Genomic DNA, 21,057 nt, shown 5'->3' with positions numbered 1-21,057 from the left:
TGAATGAGCACTCTGCCATGTTTTAATTTGTATGGGTTGAGAAGGCACACAGCTGAAGGATTCAAGCATTCAGTTATTTCTCACTCACTCACACACACATCATGCAGTCAAGCTGGTGTCAGTGACTAAAGAACAATTACCTGCCTTCCCCTCTGCAATGTGTCCAAATTACTCCCAAGGCCAGAAATGGCCAAAGGGAAATACTCACCAGGCCTCAAATGCCCAGAATCGCCAGCACAAAGGAGCGAATGAAATATTCCAATGGTCGGGAATTGCTCTCCAACTAGTTCTATGACTCAAATACCATACAGGGCATGACTTGGTCCTGGTAAATATACCATTCAAACAATAATCCTCTGTATCTGGGATGAGCTAAATAATATATACAATACAGGTGGGCATCACCCTGTAAAAAGTAACTTATTACAATACTCTCCTGCCAGTCATATCAATAACCTTGCGTCTGCTTTCATCACATAAGAGCTTGTAACGTATGCTCACAGCTGTCACTATTGCTGCAGTGCGTCGATCTGAGGAAGAGGATGTTCTGCGTACCTCTGACTCACCAGGAAAACAAGAGTTTAATAAAGTCAAACTGTCCATTCACATTCAAAATGGCCAAACAACACCATTAAACAGTGGGGGAGGGGGAGGGTGGGAGACTGTCAGTGGGGGAGGGGAGGGTGGGGACTGTCGGTGGGGGAGTGGAAGGGTGGGGGACTGTCAGTGGGGGAGGGGAGGGTGGGAGACTGTCAGTGGGGGAGGGGAGGGTGGGGGACTGTCAGTGGGGGAGGGGAGGGGAGGGTGGGGACTGTCAGTGGGGGAGGGGAGGTGAGGGGACTGTCAGTGGGGGAGGGGAGGGTGGGGACTGTCAGTGGGGGAGGGGAGGGGAGGGGCCTGTCAGCGGGGGAGGGGAGGGTGGGGACTGTCAGTGGGGGAGGGGAGGGGAGGGTGGGGGACTGTCAGTGGGGGAGGGGAGGGTGGGGACTGTCAGTGGGGGAGGGGAGGGTGGGGGACTGTTAGTGGGGGAGGGGAGGGTGGGGACTGTCAGTGGGGGAGGGGAGGGTAGGGACTGTCAGTGGGGGAGGGGAGGGTGGGGACTGTCGGTGGGGGAGGGGAGGATGGGGGACTGTCAGTGGGGGAGGAGGAGTGACTGTCAGTGGGGGAGGGGAGGGTGGGGACTGTCAGTGGGGGAGGGGAGGTGAGGGTGGGGACTGTCAGTGGGGGAGGGGAGAGTGGGGGACTGTCAGTGGGGGAGGGAGGGGAAGGTGGGAGACTGTCAATGGGGGAGGGGAGGTGAGGGTGAGGACTGTCAGTGGAGGAGAGGAGGGGAGGGTGGGGACTGTCAGTGGGGGAGGGGAGGGAGGGGACAGTCAGTGGGGGAGGGGAGGGGAGGGTGGGGACTGTCAGTGGGGGAGGGTGGGGACTGTCAGCGGGGGAGGGGAGGGAGGGGGACTGTCAGTGGGGGAGGGGAGGTGAGGGTGGGGACTGTCAGTGGGGGAGGGGAGGTGAGGGTGGGGACTGTCAGTGGGGGAGGGGAGGGGAGGGTGGGGACTGTCAGTGGGGGAAGGGGAGTGAGTGTCAGTGGGGGAGGGGAGGTGAGGGTGGGGACTGTCAGTGGAGGAGGGGAGGGGAGGGTGGGGACTGTCAGTGGGAGAGGGTGGGGACTGTGAGTGGGGGAGGGGAGGTGAGGGTGGGGACTGTCAGTGGGGGAGGATGGGGACTGTCAGCGGGGGAGGGGAGGGAGGGGGACTGTCAGTGGGGGAGGGGAGGTGAGGGTGGGGACTGTCAGTGGGGGAGGGGAGGTGAGGGTGGGGACTGTCAGTGGGGGAGGGGAGGTGAGGGTGGGGACTGTCAGTGGGGGAAGGGGAGTGACTGTCAGTGGGGGAGGGGAGGTGAGGGTGGGGACTGTCAGTGGGGGAGGGGAGGGGAAGGTGGGGACTGTCAGTGGGGGAGGGGGAGTGACTGTCAATGGGTGAGGGGAGGGTGGAGGATTGTCTGTGGGGGAGGGGATGGCAGGGTGGGGACTGTCAGTGGGGGAGGGGGAGTGACTGTCAGTGGGGGAGGGGAGGGTGGAGGACTGTCAGTGGGGGAGGGGAGGGTGGGATGGCCATCAGTGGGGGAGGGGCGGGTGGGGGACTGTCAGTGGGGGAGTGGAGGGTGCAATGGCTGCCAGGCTGTGAATGTGAATCACTCTCCCAATCCTGCCCGAATCATGCCTCTTGCTTGCCCATCCAGACAGGTTTAGTGGTGGCGAAAGACATCCTGTGGATGAGATGTACCTGCCCCTGCAGCTCAAGGAAAGGGCAAACAGCAAGAGGTATACTCTCCTCCATTCTCCACATGGCTCTGATGGTGTAGCACATGGAGTCCTACAACACCGTGGCTTGGACTGGCAGTGCACGATATTACACGCGGTTATTAAAACTAAAATAGGTTAAAAAATCTATCAATACACAATTCCATCACACACTCTGCTCTTTGCTATTTTATTAAATTTATGAATGTATATTGTGTTCCTCAATATGATGAGAAGAAGTGAACACGTTATCAATCGGATGTGGGACTGGTACACGTTACCATTTCAGACAGCAACATCAGAATTCTAGGTCCGATCAATCAGAAGTTAGATCCAGAGTTCAGTTCCCTCCACGTTGGCCACAAAACACTCTTCAGTTTTGGCACAGCATGTGTTACGTGCTGAATAAAACTTGCTCTCCACCATCCCAACAATGTTCTCTTCAGAACGGGGCTGCCTGCTTTTTTCAGTTGCACACTGTCGTCCTTGCAGTCTTACTGAGGAAGTTGCCAATGTGTGCCCAAACATGAAGACTATGGTGTTGTGAATTAACAACCAAATCAGCATTAAAGTTTATTGGATTCATTTCACTGTGTCCTTCCATACAACAAAGAGAAGTCTGGGTTCAAGCCCGGAGGTGGATGGTCAGTGTTGTAACTCACTGTACCATCCTGTCCCTATTAACGCTGTCTCTTTTATTGCTCTCGTCGGCGACTTTCTGGTACGGATGTGGAAGTGATTCGAGCATCATTTCAGAAAGAAGAAAAAGTACTGCTGTAGACACGGATGGAATGTGGTGAGATGGCAGGGGTCAAAATCAGCGACTCCAGTTCTGAATCAGATGTTGTGCGGACCAAACCCCATTCTGGGCTCTTACTTAAGTCTGCATTTAAGCTATTGGGTTCTCTTCACGACCATTCATAGCCGGGAAAGCTGCCCTGACATGCACCTTCCCCTTCCCCCAGTATGAGCATGGCTCCTGTCACTCACAGCTCACAGCATCTCATCCCGCAGGGCGTCTGAAGGAGAAAGCGAACAATGGGCCATATCCCACTTGCATAGCTCCTGACAATTGGTTTCATTATAGTCAGACCCTCGGAATCGAGGAAGACTTGCTTCCACTCTTAGCATGAGTTCTTAGGTGGCTGAACAGTCCAATACGAGAACCACAGTCTCTGTCACAGGTGGGACAGATAGTCGTTGAGGGGAAGGGGGGGCAGGGAGCCTGGTTTGCTGCACGCTCCTTCCGCTGTCTGCGCTTGGTTTCTGCATGCTCTCGGCGATGATACTCGAGGAGCTCAGCGCCCTCCCGGATGCACTTCCTCCACTTAGGGTGGTCTATGGTCAGGGACTCCCAGGTGTCAGTGGAGATGTTGCACTTTATCAGGGAGACTTTGAAGGTGTCCTTGTAAAGTTTCCTCTGCCCACCTTTGGCTCGTTTGTCGTGGATGAGTTCCGAGTAGAGCGCTTGCTTTGGGAGTCTTGTGTCTGGCATGCAAACGATGTAGCCAGCCCAGCGGAGTTGATCAAGTGTGGTCAGTGCTTCAATGCTGGGGATGTTGGCCTGGACGAGGATGCTAATGTTGACGTGTCTGTCCTCCCAGAAGATTTGTAGGATCCTGCGGAGACATCGTTGGTGGTATTTCTCCAGCGACTTGAGGTGTCTACTGTATATGGTCCATGTCTCTGAGCTATACAGGAGGGCGGGTATTACTACAGCCCTGTAGACCATGAGCTTGGTGACAGTTTTGAGGGCCTGGTCTTCAAACACTCTTTTCCTGGTTTAACGGGCAATTGTCTACTCGTCCCCTCAGTCAGAAAGTGATGAGTATTATTTAGGAGGGAACCTAAAGCAAGGCGAGAAGATAACGGACAGAAAATGGGGAAGCACTTCACATTAAAACATCACACAAGGACACCAACAGCAGGGTCCAATACCAGAGCAACACGGTCGACAAGGGAGCGACACAGTCCGACACAAGATAGGCACGGCCTGACACGAGATAGGCACGGTCTGACACGAGGTAGGCACGGTCTGACACAAGATAGGCACGGTCCGACACAAGATAGGCACGGTCCAACATGAGATAGGCACGGTCTGACATGAGAGCGGCACATACCGACATGAGGGTAAAATGGTATGACATGAGAGGGACATGTTGAACACGAGGGTGAAGTGTTCGACATAAGAACGATATGATTCAACGCACGGCGAAATGGCCTCTCCTTATGAAGATACGATGGTGCTTTTAAGTATGCACAGTAAACACTGGCATTTGAAAAATTTAGAGGATGTTACACAGGGCTTATCAAAGGGCTGACAGACACTTTAATAGGTTTGCATCGAGTCCATGACATATAAAGAGTGCGGAGACGAGAGGAGCAGTGCCTCGCTACCACCTCCTTCTCCACCTAGCTCTTGTCCTCTGCCTCCTGTGTGGCCGCCTTCATCCCTCGATTGGATGGTTCTCCTGATTCATTCCCACTCATTAACCTGGCAGCCTCTGCAGCTTCGGGCACAGCCTCCACATTATCTTTATTCATCAGTTGGATCCATTCGTCTGATTTCTTTATGTTAGCTTTCAGGTCATCTTCTTCCACGTCTCTCCCATTCCCATTCTCCACGATGGCTGCATTGTCGTCCCTTTCCCTGGTTATCACCAGGCTTTTCTTCCTTCCACACAATCTGACAAAAAAAATGTACGCTTACTGTAGTTCAGTTATTATAAGACATTTTCAACATACATTTATTACAACAAACAAGACAATTAGTGATAAAAGTTCACAATTAATCAGAATATAAGACAAGTCAACAGTGAACAAGGTTCAGTCATTCCAACAACAGCCATCACAGTGTGCCCAGGTATCACAATGTGCCAGGTATCACAGAATGCCCAGGTATCACAGTGCCCAGGTATCATAGTGCGCCCAGGTATCAAAGTGTGCACAGGTATCAAAGTGTGCCCAGCTATCACAGTGTGCCCAGGTATCACAGTGTGCCCAGCTATCACAGTGTGCCCAGCTATCACAGAGTGCCCAGGTATCAAAATGTGCCCAGGTATCAGACTGGCCAGGTATCAGGCTGGCCAGGTATCACAGTGTGCACGGGTATCACAAAGTGTCCAGGTAATACAGTGTGCCCAGTTTTCACAGAGTGCCCAGGTATCACAGTGCCCAGGTATCACAGAGCGCCCAGGTAGCACAGTGTGCCCAGGTAGCACAGACTGCCCAGGTATCAGAGAGTGCCCAGATATCACAGTGCTGAGGTATCACAGTGCCCAGGCATCACAGTGTGCCCAGGTCTTAGTGTGCCCAGGTCTCACAGAGTGCCCAGATATCACAGAGTGCCCAGGTATCACAGAGTGCTCAGGTATCAGAGTGTGCCCAGGTATCAGAGTGTGCCCAGGTATCAGAGTGTGCCCAGGTATCACAGAGTGCCCAGGTATCACAGAGTGCCCAGGTATCACAGTGCCCAGGTTGACCGCCTCAAAGACTCCCCCTGTGGGGTTAACGAACACCTCATGACTCTTCGTCTTACCCGATCCCGGAACCAATGCACCACAGTCATCAGTGCGTACACCCCTACACTCGATGCAACGGGTGAGGCTAAAGAGGGATTTTATTCCAACCTCAAGACATCCTTGTCCCATGTCCCCACGGGTGACAAATTGATCCTCCTGGGTGATTTTATTGCCAGGGTTGGCAAAGACACAGCCCTCTGGGGAGACGTGATTGGCAGAGAGGGGGTAGGGAAAGCCAACTCCAGTGGTACCCTACTCCTGACAAAATGTCTGGAACATGAGCTCCTCATCACCAACACCCTGTTCCACCAGAGGGACAAATACAAGGCATTGTGGCAACACCCTCGCTCTAAACACTGGCACCTGCTCGACTATGTCATCGTCCGAGCCAGGGATCGCAAGGATGTGCGCATCACCCGCGCCATGCTGACGACTGCTGGAAAAACCACCGGCTAATCCGATCCATCATTGACATCAACATAGCCCCAAAGCAGAGGGGACAGCAGAAGCAGTTCCGCAAAAAAATGAATGCTGGGGCACTTAGAGACCCAGCTAAGAGAGCCCTATACAGCCAACGCCTCACAGCCAATCTGGCCTGCCTTGATGACCCTGAGATGCCGAATGCCCACAGCGCTTGGTCTGCCCTCCAGGCCTCTATAACCAGTGCCTGTGAAGAGACACTTAGTCATTCAACCAGAAAACACCAGGACTGGTTTGATGAAATTGATCAGGAGATCGAAGAACTAATAGATCGCAAGCGCAAAGCATTTCTGAGCCTCAAGCAACAACCCAACTTGGGAGCTGCAAAACAACATTACAGATGGTTCAAAGCTCAGATCCAACAAAAAGCCTCGGGACCGAAAGAACAGGTGGTGGATGGAGAAAGCACAGGAGATATAACATCTGGTCGACAGCCACGAAATGCGAGGATTCTTCGCTGCAGTCAAGGCCACCTACGGTCTAAACTTCCAAGGCCCCACCCGACTCCTGGCCAAGAACGGGGAAATACTCATCAAGGACACCGAGGCTGTCAGGGCCCGATGGAAGGAGCACTTTGAAGATCTCCTCAATCGAGACTCTGCCTTTGACTCAATTCCATCCGCAGCATGCGACCCGCCATCAATTCAGTGAAACTCCAACATTGCACGAGGTAGGCAAAGCCATAAGACAGCTTAAGAATAACAAGGCTACGGGTGCGGATGGAATCCCTGCTGAGGCGCGAAAATATGGCGGAGAGGCGCTGTTAGCGCGGATACATGACCTCATCTCTCTCATCTGGAGGGAGGAGAGCATGCCGGGAGATCTGAGAGATGCAGTGATTGTGACCATTTTTAAAAAGGGGGACAAGCCCGACTATGCCAACTACAGGGGAATCTCCCTGCTTTCAACCACTGGGAAAGTTGTCGCTCGAATTCTCCTCAATTGTCTTCTCCCTGTGGCCGAGGAGCTCCTCCCGGAATTACAATGCGGATTTCGTCCCCTACGGGGCACAACAGATATGATCTTTGCAGCGCGCCAGTTGCAGGAAAAATGCAGGGAACAGCACCAGCCCTTATACATGGCCTTTTTTGATCTTACAAAGGCCTTTGACACTGTTAACCGCGAGGGTCTATGGAGCATCCTCCTCCGTTTCGGCTGCCTCCAAAAGTTTGTCAACATCCTTCGCCTGCTTCACAATGACGTGCAGGCCGTGATCCTTACCAACAGATCTATTACAGACCCAATCCATGTCCGGACCTGTGTCAAACAGGGCTGCGTCATCACCCCAACCCTCTTCTCAATCTTGCTCGCCGCCATGTTCCAGCTCACAATCAACAAGCTCCCCGCTGGAGTGGAACTAAACTACAGAACCAGTGGGAAGCTGGTTAACCTACGCTGCCTCCAGGACAGGTCCAAGATCACCCAAACCTCTGTCGTTGAGCTGCAGTATGTGGATGACGCCTGCGTTTGTAAACATTCAGAGGCTGAACTCCAGAATATAGTCAATGTATTCACTGATGCATACGAAAGCATGGGCCTTACGCTTAACATCCGTAAGACAAAGGTCCTTCACTAGCCTGTCCCCATCGCATAGCACTGCCCTCCAATCATCAAGATCCACGACGCAGCCCTGGACAACGTGGACCATTTCCCATATCTCGGGAGCCTCTTATCAACAAAGACAGACATTGATGCGGAGATTCAGCATCGCCTCCAGTGTGCCAGCGCAGCCTTCGGTCGTCTGCGGAAAAGAGTGGTTGGAGACCAGGCCCTCAAATCTACCACCAAACTCATGGTCTACAGGGCTGCAGTAATACCCGCCCTCCTGTATGGATCTGAGGCATGGGCGATGTATAGAAGGCACCTCAAGTCACTGGAGATATATCACCAACAATGTCTCCACAAGATCCTGCAAATCCCCTGGGAGGACAGGCGCACTAACATCAGCGTCCTCGACCAGGCTAACATCCCCAGCATTGAAGCACTGACCACACTCGATCAGCTTCACTAGGCAGGCCACATTGTACGTAAGCCAGATACGAGACTCCCTAGGCAAATGCTTTATGCGGAGCTCCTTCATGGTAAACGAGCCAAAGGAGGACAGCGGAAACGTTATAAGGACACCCTCAAAGTCTCGCTGGTAAAGTGCGACATCACCACTGACACCTGGGAGACCCTGGCCGCAGACCGCCCAAGGTGGAGAAAGTCCATCTGGGAGGGCGTTGAGCTCTTCGAGTCTCAACGCAAAGAGCATGAAGAGGCCAAGCACAGGCAGCAGAAGGAGCACGCGGCAAACCAGCCCCACCCACCCCTTCCCTCGACGAATGTCTGTTCCACCTGTAACAAGGTCTGTGGCTCTCATATCGGACCGTTCAGCCATCCAAGAACTCACTTTGGGAGTGGAAGCAAGTCCTCCTCGATTCCGAAGGGACTGCCTATGATGATGATGATGTGCCCAGGTATCAGAGTGTGCCCAGGTATCACAGAGTGCCCAAGTATCAGAGTGTGGCCAGGCATCAGTGTGTGCCCAGGTATCAAAGAGTGCACAGGTATCACAGTGCCCAGGTATCAGTGTGCCCAAGTATCACAGTGCCCAGGTATCACAGAGTGCCCAGGTATCACAGTGTGCACAGGTATCACAGAGTGCCCAGGTATCACAGAGTGCCCAGGTATCACAGTGTGCCCAAGTATCACAGAGTGCCCAGGTATTACAGAGTGCCCAGGTATCACAGTGTGCCCAAGTATCACAGTGTGCACAGGTATCACCATGTGCGCCGATATCACAGTGCCCAGGTATCAGAATGTGCCCAGGTATCAGAATGTGCCCAGGTATCAGAGTATGCCTAGATATCACAGTGTGCCCAGGTATCACAGAGTTCCCAGGTATCACAGATTGGCCTGGTATCACAGAGTGCCCAGGTATCACAGAGTGCCCAGGGGTAAGGCAGCAAGCAGCAGCCTCCTTACAGCAGCACAGCGCTTTGGGAGCGTGTCCGCAGATGGACTCAGAGATCGGCACTGAGTCTGGGGTAGTTCAGGGGGAGTCAGGGACTGTGTGTAACAGGCAGTGGTGGAGTGGAGGATGGCTGTGAGTATGGTGCTCATTCCACCTAGGGCCTGGTTGTCTCCGAATGGGGCCTGAACGCCTGAGCGCTGCTGGGGAGAGGCCTGGGCACCGCCGGAGGCCTTGTACATCGTGCGAGTGCGCTCAGCGGCTTCTGTCGCTGGCCGAAGGGATCCCGTACCGACCGCTTCTATCCCTGGCCGAAAGGACTCTACACCGGGTTCGGGGGACATCTAACCGGCCGAAGGGACTCCAGGACGACCTGCCGGGGGTCTCCGAGGCCGGCGCTGGACCAGCTGTGGGGCCCGAGGCATGGCGTCGTCTTATACTCCCAGCCAACTTTTAATTCATTTTAAAACTTTTAACCAACTTTTAAACTTATTAAACAATCTGGGAGAACTTCTAAAACTTACATTTTAGACTCTCAATCGAAATACTATTAAATATCTATTATTAATCTACATCCTTGACTTTTAACAACTTTTAGAAACTTTTTAAATTGGGGAGACTTTTATAATCTATTATTGATTTACATCTTAGACTTTTAACAACTCTTAGAAACTTTTAAAAACTTTTTAACAACCCTTAGAAACTCTTGAAATAAATTGGGAATCTTTATCAATTTTTAACTTTTAAAATAACTTTGGAAATCACCTTCCGAATGCCTGCCTCCCAACCATCAATGGCGCTACTCAGTGCCGAGCTTGCGGCCAACACTTCGCCGTAGGCAATTAGGCTTATCGAGCTGTGCCTGGTCTCCATTAGTCTTGGACCACCTTGCCACTGGAACAAGACCTTGCTCAGCTAAGCCTGTGTGGTTGCCGGTGTGCAGTGGCCACCCCACTTCCACTTCGTCAGTATGAAGTTCGGGACCTGGAAAGTCAGGACCCTCATGGACAATCCCAACAGCAACAGGCCGGAACGCCGCACTGCCATAGTTGCCCGGGAACTCAGTCGTTTTGACATTGACATCGCTGCCCTAAGCAAGACCCGGTGGGCAAGGGAAGGTCAGCTCAAGGAACAAGGTGGAGGTTACACCTTCCTCTGGAAAGGGAAACCAGAGGCAGAACGTCACCTTCATGGAGTCGGCTTTGCTGTCAAGAATGAGCTGGTATCACAGAGTGCCCTGGTATCACAATGTACCCAGGTATCACAATGTGCCCAGGTATCACAGTGTGCCCAGGTCTCACAATGTGCTCCGGTATCACAGAGTGCCCCGGTATCACAGAGTGCCCCGGTATCACAGTGCCCAGGTATCACAGTGTGCCAGGTATCACAGTGTGCCCAGGTATCAGTGTGCTCCGGTATCACAGAGTACCCGTGTATCACATTGTGCCCAGGTATCGCAGAGTGCCCAGGTATCACAGTGCTCAGATATCACAGTGTGCCCAGGTATGACAGTATGTCCAGGTATCAGTGTGCCCAGGTATCACAGTGCCCAGGTATCAAGTGTGCCCAGATATCAAAGAGTGCCCAATTATCAGAGTGACCAGGTATCACAGTGTGCGCAGGTATCACTGTTTGTGCAGGTTTCAGAGTGCCCAGGAATCACAGTGCCCACGAATCACAGTGTGCCCAGGTATCACAGTGTGCCAGGTATCACAGTGTGCCCAGGTATCACAGTGCCCAAGTATCAGTGTACCCAGTTATTGCTGTCTGCCCAGGTATCAGAGTGCCCAGGTATCAGTGTGCCCAGGTATCACAGAATGCCCAGGTACCACAGTGCCCAGATATCACTGTTTGCGCAGGTTTTAGAGTGCCCAGGTATCACAGTGTGCCCAGGTATCACAGTGTGCCCAGCTATCAAAGAGTGCCCAGGTATCAGTGTGCCCAGTTATCACAATGTGCCCAGGTATCACAGTGTGCCCAGGTATCAGAGTGTGCCCAGTTATCGCAGTGTGCCCAGTTATCACAGTTCCTAGGTATCACAGTGTGTCCAGGTATCACAGTGTGCATAGGTTTAGAGTGCCCAGGTATCAGAGTGCTCAGCTATTACAGAGTGCCCCGGTATCAGTGCCCAGGCATCACAGTGCTCAGGTATCACAGTGTGCCCAGGTATCGCAGCGTGCCCAGGTATCGCAGCGTGCCCAGGTATTGCAGTGCCCAGGTATTGCAGTGTGCCCAGGAATCAGAGTGCCCAGGTATCACAGTGTGCCCAGGTATCACAGTTTCTAGGTAGCACAGTGTGCATAGGTATTAGAGTGCCCAGGGATCACAGAGAGCCCAGATACCACAGTGTGCCCAGCTATCAAAAAGTGCCCAGGTATCGCAGAGTGCCCAGGTATCGCAGAGTGCCCAGGTATCACAGTGTGCCCAGGTATCACAGTGCCCAGGTATCACAGTGTGCCCAGGTATCAGAGTGCCCAGATATCAGAGTGTGTCCAGGTATCAGAGTTCCCAGGTATCACAGTGCCCAGGTATCACAGTTTGCCCAGGTATCACAGTGCCCAGGTATCACTGTTTGCCCAGGTATGATTGTGCCTAGGTATCACAGTGCCCAAGTATCAGTGTGCCCAGTTATCGCAGTGTGCCCAGGTATCACAGTGAGCATAGGTTTAGAGTGCCCAGATATCAGAGTGCCCAGCTATTACAGAGTGCCCCGGTATCACAGTGTGTCCAGGTATCGCAGTGCCCAGGTATCGCAGTGCCCAGGTATCGCAGTGCCCATGTATCACAGTGTGCCGAGGTATCAGAGTGCCCAGGTATCAGAGTATGCCCAGGTATCAGAGTATGCCCAGGTAGCACAGTGTGCATAGGTATTAGAGTGCCCAGGTATCAGAGTGCCCAGGTATCAGAGTGCCCAGATATCACAGTGTGCACAGATATCAAAGAGTGCCCAATTATCAGTGTGCCCAGATATCACAGTGCCCACATAACACAGTGTGCACAGATATCACAGTGCCCTGGTATCACAGTATGCCCAGGTATCACAGTATGCCCAGGTATCACAGTATGCCCAGGTATCAATGTGCCTAGGTAGCACAGTGCCCATGTAATGCAGTGTGCACAGATATCACAGTGCCCAGGTATCACAGTGCCCAGGTATCACAGTGTGCCCAGGTATCAGTGCCCAGATATCAGAGTGTGTCCAGGTATCAGAGTTCCCAGGTATCACAGTGCCCAGGTATCACAGTTTGCCCAGGTATCACAGTGCCCAGGTATCACTGTTTGCCCAGGTATGATTGTGCCTAGGTATCACAGTGCCCAAGTATCAGTGTGCCCAGTTATCGCAGTGTGCCCAGGTATCACAGTGTGCATAGGTTTAGAGTGCCCAGATATCAGAGTGCCCAGCTATTACAGAGTGCCCCGGTATCACAGTGTGTCCAAGTATCGCAGTGCCCAAATATCGCAGTGCCCAGGTATTGCAGTGCCCAGGTATCGCAGTGCCCAGGTATCGCAGTGCCCATGTATCACAGTGTGCCCAGGCATCAGAGTGCCCAGGTGTCAGAGTATGCCTAGGTATCAGAGTATGCCCAGGTAGCACAGTGTGCATAGGTATTAGAGTGCCCAGGTATCAGAGTGCCCAGGTATCAGAGTGCCCAGGTATCACAGTGTGCACAGATATCAAAGAGTGCCCAATTATCAGTGTGCCCAGATATCACAGTGCCCACATAACACAGTGTGCACAGATATCACAGTGCCCAGGTATCACAGTGCCCAGGTATCACAGTATGCCCAGGTATCACAGTATGCCTAGTTATCACAGTGTGCCCAGGTAACACAGTGCCCACATAACACAGTGTGCACAGATATCACAGTGCCCAGGTATCACAGTGCCCAGGTATCACAGTGTGCCCAGGTATCACAGAGTGCCCAAGAGTTGCAGAGTGCCCCAGTATCACAGTGTGCCCAGGTATCACAGTGCCCGGAAATCACAGTGCCCGGAAATCACAGTGTGCCAAGGTAACAAGGAGTGCCCAGATGATAAAGAGTGCCCAATTATCAGTGTTCCCAGGCATTACAGTGTGCCCAGGTATCAGAGTGTGCCCAGGTACCACAGTGTGCCCAGCTATCAAAGAGTGCCCAGGTATCAGTGTGCCCAGTTATCACAATGTGTCCAGGAATCACAGACTGCCGAGGTATCAGAGTGTGCCCAGGTATCACAGAGTGCCCAGGTATCACAGAGTGCACAGGAATCACAGTGTGCCCAAGTATCACAGAGTGCCCAGGTATCGGTATGCCCAGTTATCACAGTGTGCCCAGGTAACACAATGCCCACGTAACGCAGTGTGCACAGATATCACAGTGCCCAGGTATCACAGCTTGCCCAGGTATCACAGTGTGCCCAGGTATCAGAGTGGCCAGGTATCAGAGTTGCTAGGTATCAGAGTGTGCCCAGGTATCACAGTTTGCCCAGGTATCACAGTGCCCAGGTATCACTGTTTGCCCAGGTATGATTGTGCCTAGGTATCACAGTGCCCAAGTATCAGTGTGCCCAGTTATCGCAGTGTGCCCAGGTATCACAGTGAGCATAGGTTTAGAGTGCCCAGATATCAGAGTGCCCAGCTATTACAGAGTGCCCCGGTATCACAGTGTGTCCAGGTATCGCAGTGCCCAGGTATCGCAGTGCCCAGGTATCGCAGTGCCCATGTATCACAGTGTGCCCAGGTATCAGAGTGCCCAGGTATCAGAGTATGCCCAGGTATCAGAGTATGCCCAGGTAGCACAGTGTGCATAGGTATTAGAGTGCCCAGGTCTCAGAGTGCCCAGGTATCAGAGTGCCCAGATATCACAGTGTGCACAGATATCAAAGAGTGCCCAATTATCAGTGTGCCCAGATATCACAGTGCCCACATAACACAGTGTGCACAGATATCACAGTGCCCTGGTATCACAGTATGCCCAGGTATCACAGTATGCCCAGGTATCACAGTATGCCCAGGTATCAATGTGCCTAGGTAGCACAGTGCCCATGTAATGCAGTGTGCACAGATATCACAGTGCCCAGGTATCACAGTGCCCAGGTATCACAGTGTGCCCAGGTATCAGTGCCCAGATATCAGAGTGTGTCCAGGTATCAGAGTTCCCAGGTATCACAGTGCCCAGGTATCACAGTTTGCCCAGGTATCACAGTGCCCAGGTATCACTGTTTGCCCAGGTATGATTGTGCCTAGGTATCACAGTGCCCAAGTATCAGTGTGCCCAGTTATCGCAGTGTGCCCAGGTATCACAGTGTGCATAGGTTTAGAGTGCCCAGATATCAGAGTGCCCAGCTATTACAGAGTGCCCCGGTATCACAGTGTGTCCAGGTATCGCAGTGCCCAAATATCGCAGTGCCCAGGTATTGCAGTGCCCAGGTATCGCAGTGCCCAGGTATCACAGTGCCCATGTATCACAGTGTGCCCAGGCATCACAGTGCCCAGGTGTCAGAGTATGCCTAGGTATCAGAGTATGCCCAGGTAGCACAGTGTGCATAGGTATTAGAGTGCCCAGGTATCAGAGTGCCCAGGTATCAGAGTGCCCAGGTATCACAGTGTGCACAGATATCAAAGAGTGCCCAATTATCAGTGTGCCCAGATATCACAGTGCCCACATAACACAGTGTGCACAGATATCACAGTGCCCAGGTATCACAGTGCCCAGGTATCACAGTATGCCCAGGTATCACAGTATGCCTAGTTATCACAGTGTGCCCAGGTAACACAGTGCCCACATAACACAGTGTGCACAGATATCACAGTGCCCAGGTATCACAGTGCCCAGGTATCACAGTGTGCCCAGGTATCACAGAGTGCCCAAGAGTTGCAGAGTGCCCCAGTATCACAGTGTGCCCAGGTATCACAGTGCCCGGAAATCACAGTGCCCGGAAATCACAGTGTGCCAAGGTAACAAGGAGTGCCCAGATGATAAAGAGTGCCCAATTATCAGTGTTCCCAGGCATTACAGTGTGCCCAGGTATCAGAGTGTGCCCAGGTACCACAGTGTGCCCAGCTATCAAAGAGTGCCCAGGTATCAGTGTGCCCAGTTATCACAATGTGTCCAGGAATCACAGACTGCCGAGGTATCAGAGTGTGCCCAGGTATCACAGAGTGCCCAGGTATCACAGAGTGCACAGGAATCACAGTGTGCCCAAGTATCACAGAGTGCCCAGGTATCGGTATGCCCAGTTATCACAGTGTGCCCAGGTAACACAATGCCCACGTAACACAGTTTGCCCATGTATCACAGTTTGCCCAGTTATCGCAGTGTGCCCAGGTATCGCAGTGTGCCCAGGTATCGCAGTGTGCCCAGGTATCGCAGTGTGCATAGGTTTAGAGTGCCCCGGTATCAGAATGCGCAGCTATTACAGAGTGCCCCAGTATCAGTGCCCAGGCATCACAGTGCTCGGGAATCACAGCGTGCCCAGGTATCGCAGCGTGCCCAGGTATCGCAGCATGCCCAGGTATCGCAGTGCCGAGGTATCACAGTGTGCCCAGGTATCACATTGTGCCCAGGTACCACAATGTGCCCAGCTATCAAAGAGTGCCCAGGTATCAGTGTGCCCAGGTATCACAGTGCCCATGTATCAGAGTGCCCAGGTGTCATAGTGTGCCCAGGTATCACAGTTTCTAGGTAGCACAGTGTGCATCGGTATTAGAGTGCCCAGGTATCACAGTGTGCCCAGGTACCACTGTGTGCCCAGGTATCACAGTGCCCAGGTACCACTGGGTGCCCAGGTATCACAGAGTGCCCAGGTATCAGAGTGCACAGGAATCATAGTGTGCCCAAGTGTCACAGAGTGCCCAGGTATCACAGTATGCCCAAGTTTCAGTGTGCCCAGGTATCAGAGTGCCCTGGTATCACAGTATGCCCAGGTATCACAGTGTGCCCAGGTATCACAGTGCCCAGGTATCACAGTATGCCCAGGTATCAATGTGCCTAGGTAGCACAGTGCCCATGTAATGCAGTGTGCACAGATATCACAGTGCCCAGGTATCACAGTGCCCAGGTATCACAGTGTGCCCAGGTATCAGAGTGCCCAGATATCAGAGTGTGTCCAGGTATCAGAGTTCCCAGGTATCACAGTGCCCAGGTATCACAGTTTGCCCAGGTATCACAGTGCCCAGGTATCACTGTTTGCCCAGGTATGATTGTGCCTAGGTATCACAGTGCCCAAGTATCAGTGTGCCCAGTTATCGCAGTGTGCCCAGGTATCACAGTGTGCATATGTTTAGAGTGCCCAGATATCAGAGTGCCCAGCTATTACAGAGTGCCCCGGTATCACAGTGTGTCCAGGTATCGCAGTGCCCAGGTATCGCAGTGCCCAGGTATCGCAGTGCCCAGGTATCGCAGTGCCCATGTATCACAGTGTGCCCAGGTATCAGAGTGCCCAGGTATCAGAGTATGCCCAGGTATCAGAGTATGCCCAGGTAGCACAGTGTGCATAGGTATTAGAGTGCCCAGGTATCAGAGTGCCCAGGTATCAGAGTGCCCAGGTATCACAGTGTGCACAGATATCAAAGAGTGCCCAATTATCAGTGTGCCCAGATATCACAGTGCCCACATAACACAGTGTGCACAGATATCACAGTGCCCAGTTATCACAGTGCCCAGGTATCACAGTATGCCCAGGTATCACAGTATGCCTAGTTATCACAGTGTGCCCAGGTAACACAGTGCCCACATAACACAGTGTGCACAGATATCACAGTGCCCAGGTATCACAGTGTGCCCAGGTATCACAGAGTGCCCAAGAGTTGCAGAGTGTCCCAGTATCACAGTGTGCCCAGGTATCACAGTGCCCGGGAATCACAGTGCCCGGAAATCACAGTGTGCCAAGGTAACAAGGAGTGCCCAGATGATAAAGAGTGCCCAATTATCAGTGTTCCCAGGCATTACAGTGTGCCCAGGTATCAGAGTGTGCCCAGGTACCACAGTGTGCCCAGCTATCAAAGAGTGCCCAGGTATCAGTGTGCCCAGTTATCACAATGTGTCCAGGTATCACAGACTGCCGAGGTATCAGAGTGTGCCCAGGTATCACAGTGTGCCCAGGTATCAGAGTGCCCAGGTATCACAGAGTGCCCAGGTATCACAGAGTGCACAGGAATCACAGTGTGCCCAAGTATCACAAAGTGCCCAGGTATCGGTATGCCCAGTTATCACAGTGTGCCCAGGTAACACAATGCCCACGAAACGCAGTGTGCACAGATATCACAGTGCCCAGGTATCACAGCTTGCCCAGGTATCACAGTGTGCCCAGGTATCAGAGTGGCCAGGTATCAGAGTGGCTAGGTATCAGAGTGTGCCCAGGTATCGCAGTGTGCCCAGATATATCAGTGCCCCGGTATCACAGTGCCCCGGTACCATAGTGCCCAGGTATCAGAGTGCCCAGGTATCAGAGTGCCCAGGTATCACAGTTTGCCCATGTATCACAGTTTGCCCAGTTATCGCAGTGTGCCCAGGTATCGCAGTGCCCAGGTATCGCAGTGCCCAGGTATCGCAGTGCCCAGGTATCGCAGTGCCCATGTATCACAGTGTGCCCAGGTATCAGAGTATGCCCAGGTATCAGAGTATGCCCAGGTAGCACAGTGTGCATAGGTATCAGAGTGCCCAGGTATCAGAGTGCCCAGGTATCACAGTGTGCACAGATATCAAAGAGTGCCCAATTATCAGTGTGCCCAGATATCACAGTGCCCACATAACACAGTGTGCACAGATATCACAGTGCCCAGGTATCACAGTGCCCAGGTATCACAGTATGCCCAGGTATCACAGTATGCCTAGTTATCACAGTGTGCCCAGGTAACACAGTGCCCACATAACACAGTGTGCACAGATATCACAGTGCCCAGGTATCACAGTGCCCAGGTATCGCAGTGTGCCCAGGTATCACAGAGTGCCCAAGAGTTGCAGAGTGCCCCAGTATCACAGTGTGCCCAGGTATCACAGTGCCCGGGAATCACAGTGCCTGGAAATCACAGTGTGCCAAGGTAACAAGGAGTGCCCAGATGATAAAGAGTGCCCAATTATCAGTGTTCCCAGGCATTACAGTGTGCCCAGGTATCAGAGTGTGCCCAGGTACCACAGTGTGCCCAGCTATCAAAGAGTGCCCAGGTATCAGTGTGCCCAGTTATCACAATGTGTCCAGGTATCACAGACTGCCGAGGTATCAGAGTGTGCCCAGGTATCACAGTGTGCCCAGGTATCAGAGTGCCCAGGTATCACAGAGTGCCCAGGTATCACAGAGTGCACAGGAATCACAGTGTGCCCAGGTATCAGAGTGGCCAGGTATCAGAGTGGCTAGGTATCAGAGTGTGCCCAGGTATCGCAGTGTGCCCAGATATATCAGTGCCCCGGTATCACAGTGCCCCGGTACCACAGTGCCCAGGTATCAGAGTGCCCAGGTATCACAGTTTGCCCATGTATCACAGTTTGCCCAGTTATCGCAGTGTGCCCAGGTATCGCAGTGTGCATAGGTTTAGAGTGCCCCGGTATCAGAATGCGCAGCTATTACAGAGTGCCCCAGTATCAGTGCCCAGGCATCACAGTGCTCGGGAATCACAGCGTGCCCAGGTATCTAAGCGTGCCCAGGTATCGCAGCGTGCCCAGGTATCGCAGTGCCGAGGTATCACAGTGTGCCCAGGTATCACATTGTGCCCAGGTACCACAATGTGCCCAGCTATCAAAGAGTGCCCAGGTATCAGTGTGCCCAGGTATCACAGTGCCCATGTATCAGAGTGCCCAGGTGTCATAGTGTGCCCAGGTATCACAGTTTCTAGGTAGCACAGTGTGCATCGGTATTAGAGTGCCCAGGTATCACAGTGTGCCCAGGTACCACTGTGTGCCCAGGTATCACAGTGCCCAGGTACAACTGGGTGCCCAGGTATCACAGAGTGCCCAGGTATCAGAGTGCACAGGAATCATAGTGTGCCCAAGTGTCACAGAGTGCCCAGGTATCACAGTATGCCCAAGTTTCAGTGTGCCCAGGTATCAGAGTGCCCTGGTATCACAGTATGCCCAGGTATCACAGTGTGCCCAGGTATCACAGTGCCCAGGTATCACAGTATGCCCAGGTATCAATGTGCCTAGGTAGCACAGTGCCCATGTAATGCAGTGTGCACAGATATCACAGTGCCCAGGTATCACAGTGCCCAGGTATCAGAGTGCATAGGAATCATAGTGTGCCCAAGTGTCACAGAGTGCCCAGGTATCACAGTATGCCCAAGTTTCAGTGTGCCCAGGTATCAGAGTGCCCTGGTATCACAGTATGCTCAGGTATCACAGTGAGCACAGGTATCACAGTGGCCAGGTATCACAGTATGCCCATGTATCAGTGTGCCTAGGTAGCACAGTGCCCATGTAATGCAGTGTGCACAGATATCACAGTGCCCAGGTATCACAGTGCCCAGGTATCACAGTATGCCCAGGTTTAGTGTGCATAGGTTTAGAGTGTCCAGCTATTACAGAGTGCCCCGTCATCAGTGCCCAGGCATCACAGTGCTCATGTATCACAGTGTGCCCAGGTTTCGCAGCATGCCCAGGAATTGCAGTGTGCCCAGGTATCAATGTGCCCAGGTATCAGTGTGCCCAGATACCACAGTGTGCCCAGCTATCAAAGAGTGCCCAGGTCACAGTGTGCCCAGGTATCACAGTGTGCCCAGGTAGCACAGTGTGCATAGGCATTAGAGTGCCCAGGTATCAGTGTGCCCAGGTATCACAGAGTGCCCAGGTATCACAGAGTGCCCAGGTATTACAGTGTGCACAGGTATCAGTGTGCCCAGGTATCACAGAGTGCCCAGGTATCACAGTGCCCAGGTATCGCAGTGCCCAGGTATCACAGTGTGCCCAGGTACAGTGTCCCTAGGTATCAGAGTGCACAGGTATCACAGTGTGCATAGGTATCAGAGTGCCCAGGTATCACAGAGTGCCCAGGAATTACAGTGCCCAGGAATCACAGTGCCCAGGTATCACAGTGTGCCCAGGTATCAGAGCATGCCCAGTTATCACAGAGTGCCCAGGTATCACAGAGTGCCCAGGTATCATAGTATACCCAGGTATCACAGAGTGACTGGATATCACAGAGTGCCCAGGCATCACAGTGTGCCCAGGTATCACAGTGCACAGGTATCACAGTGCACAGGTATCACAGTGTGCCCAGGTATCACAATATGCCCAGGTTTCACAGTGTGCCCAAGTATCACAGTGTGCTCAGATATCAGAGTGTGTCCAGGTATCACAGAGTGCCCAGGTATCACAATGTGTCCAGGTTTCACAGTGTGCCCAAGTATCTTAGTGCCCAGATATCAGAGTGCCCAGGTATCAGAGTGTCCAGCTATCACAGTGCCCAGCTTTCACAGTGCCCAGGTATCAGAGTGCTCTGGTATCACAATGTGCCCAGATATCACAGTGCCCAGGTATCAGTGTGCCCAGTTATCAGTGTGCCCAGTTATCAGTGTGCCCAGTTATCAGTGTGCCCAGTTATCACAGTGTGCACAGATTTCACAATGCCCAGGTATCACTGTGCCCAGATATCGCAGAGTGCCCAAGTATCGCAGAGTGCCCAAGTATTGCAGAGTGCCCAGGAATCAGTGTGCCAAGGTATCAGTGTGCCCAGATACCACAGTGTGCCCAGTTATCAAAGAGTGCCCAGGTATCACAGTGTGTGCATAGGTATTAGAGTGCCCAGGTATCAGTGTGCCCAGGTATAACAGAGTGCCCAGGTATCGGTGTGCCCAGTTATCACAGTGTGCCCAGGTAACACAATGCCCACGTAA

At 52.7% G+C, this 21,057-nt stretch overlaps 1 protein-coding gene across 1 annotated transcript in view; it reads right to left on the bottom strand.

Moving 5' to 3' along the window:
• Nucleotides 1–4,395: 4,395 nt before the first annotated feature.
• LOC139279616 (CD44 antigen-like) overlaps nucleotides 4,396–21,057 on the bottom strand; it is a 159,269-nt gene continuing 142,607 nt past the window's right edge. The window contains exon 8 of the mRNA XM_070898730.1: nucleotides 4,396–4,985. Within this exon, the coding sequence (XP_070754831.1) occupies nucleotides 4,712–4,985 (274 nt within the window). The 3' untranslated portion in view covers nucleotides 4,396–4,711. The remainder of the gene's footprint in view (nucleotides 4,986–21,057) is intronic.

Source organism: Pristiophorus japonicus, chromosome 14 (assembly GCF_044704955.1).
Source record: "Pristiophorus japonicus isolate sPriJap1 chromosome 14, sPriJap1.hap1, whole genome shotgun sequence".
In the NCBI taxonomy this organism is placed as follows: Eukaryota; Metazoa; Chordata; class Chondrichthyes; family Pristiophoridae; genus Pristiophorus; species Pristiophorus japonicus.
This window is presented reverse-complemented; position numbering and strand designations above follow the sequence as displayed.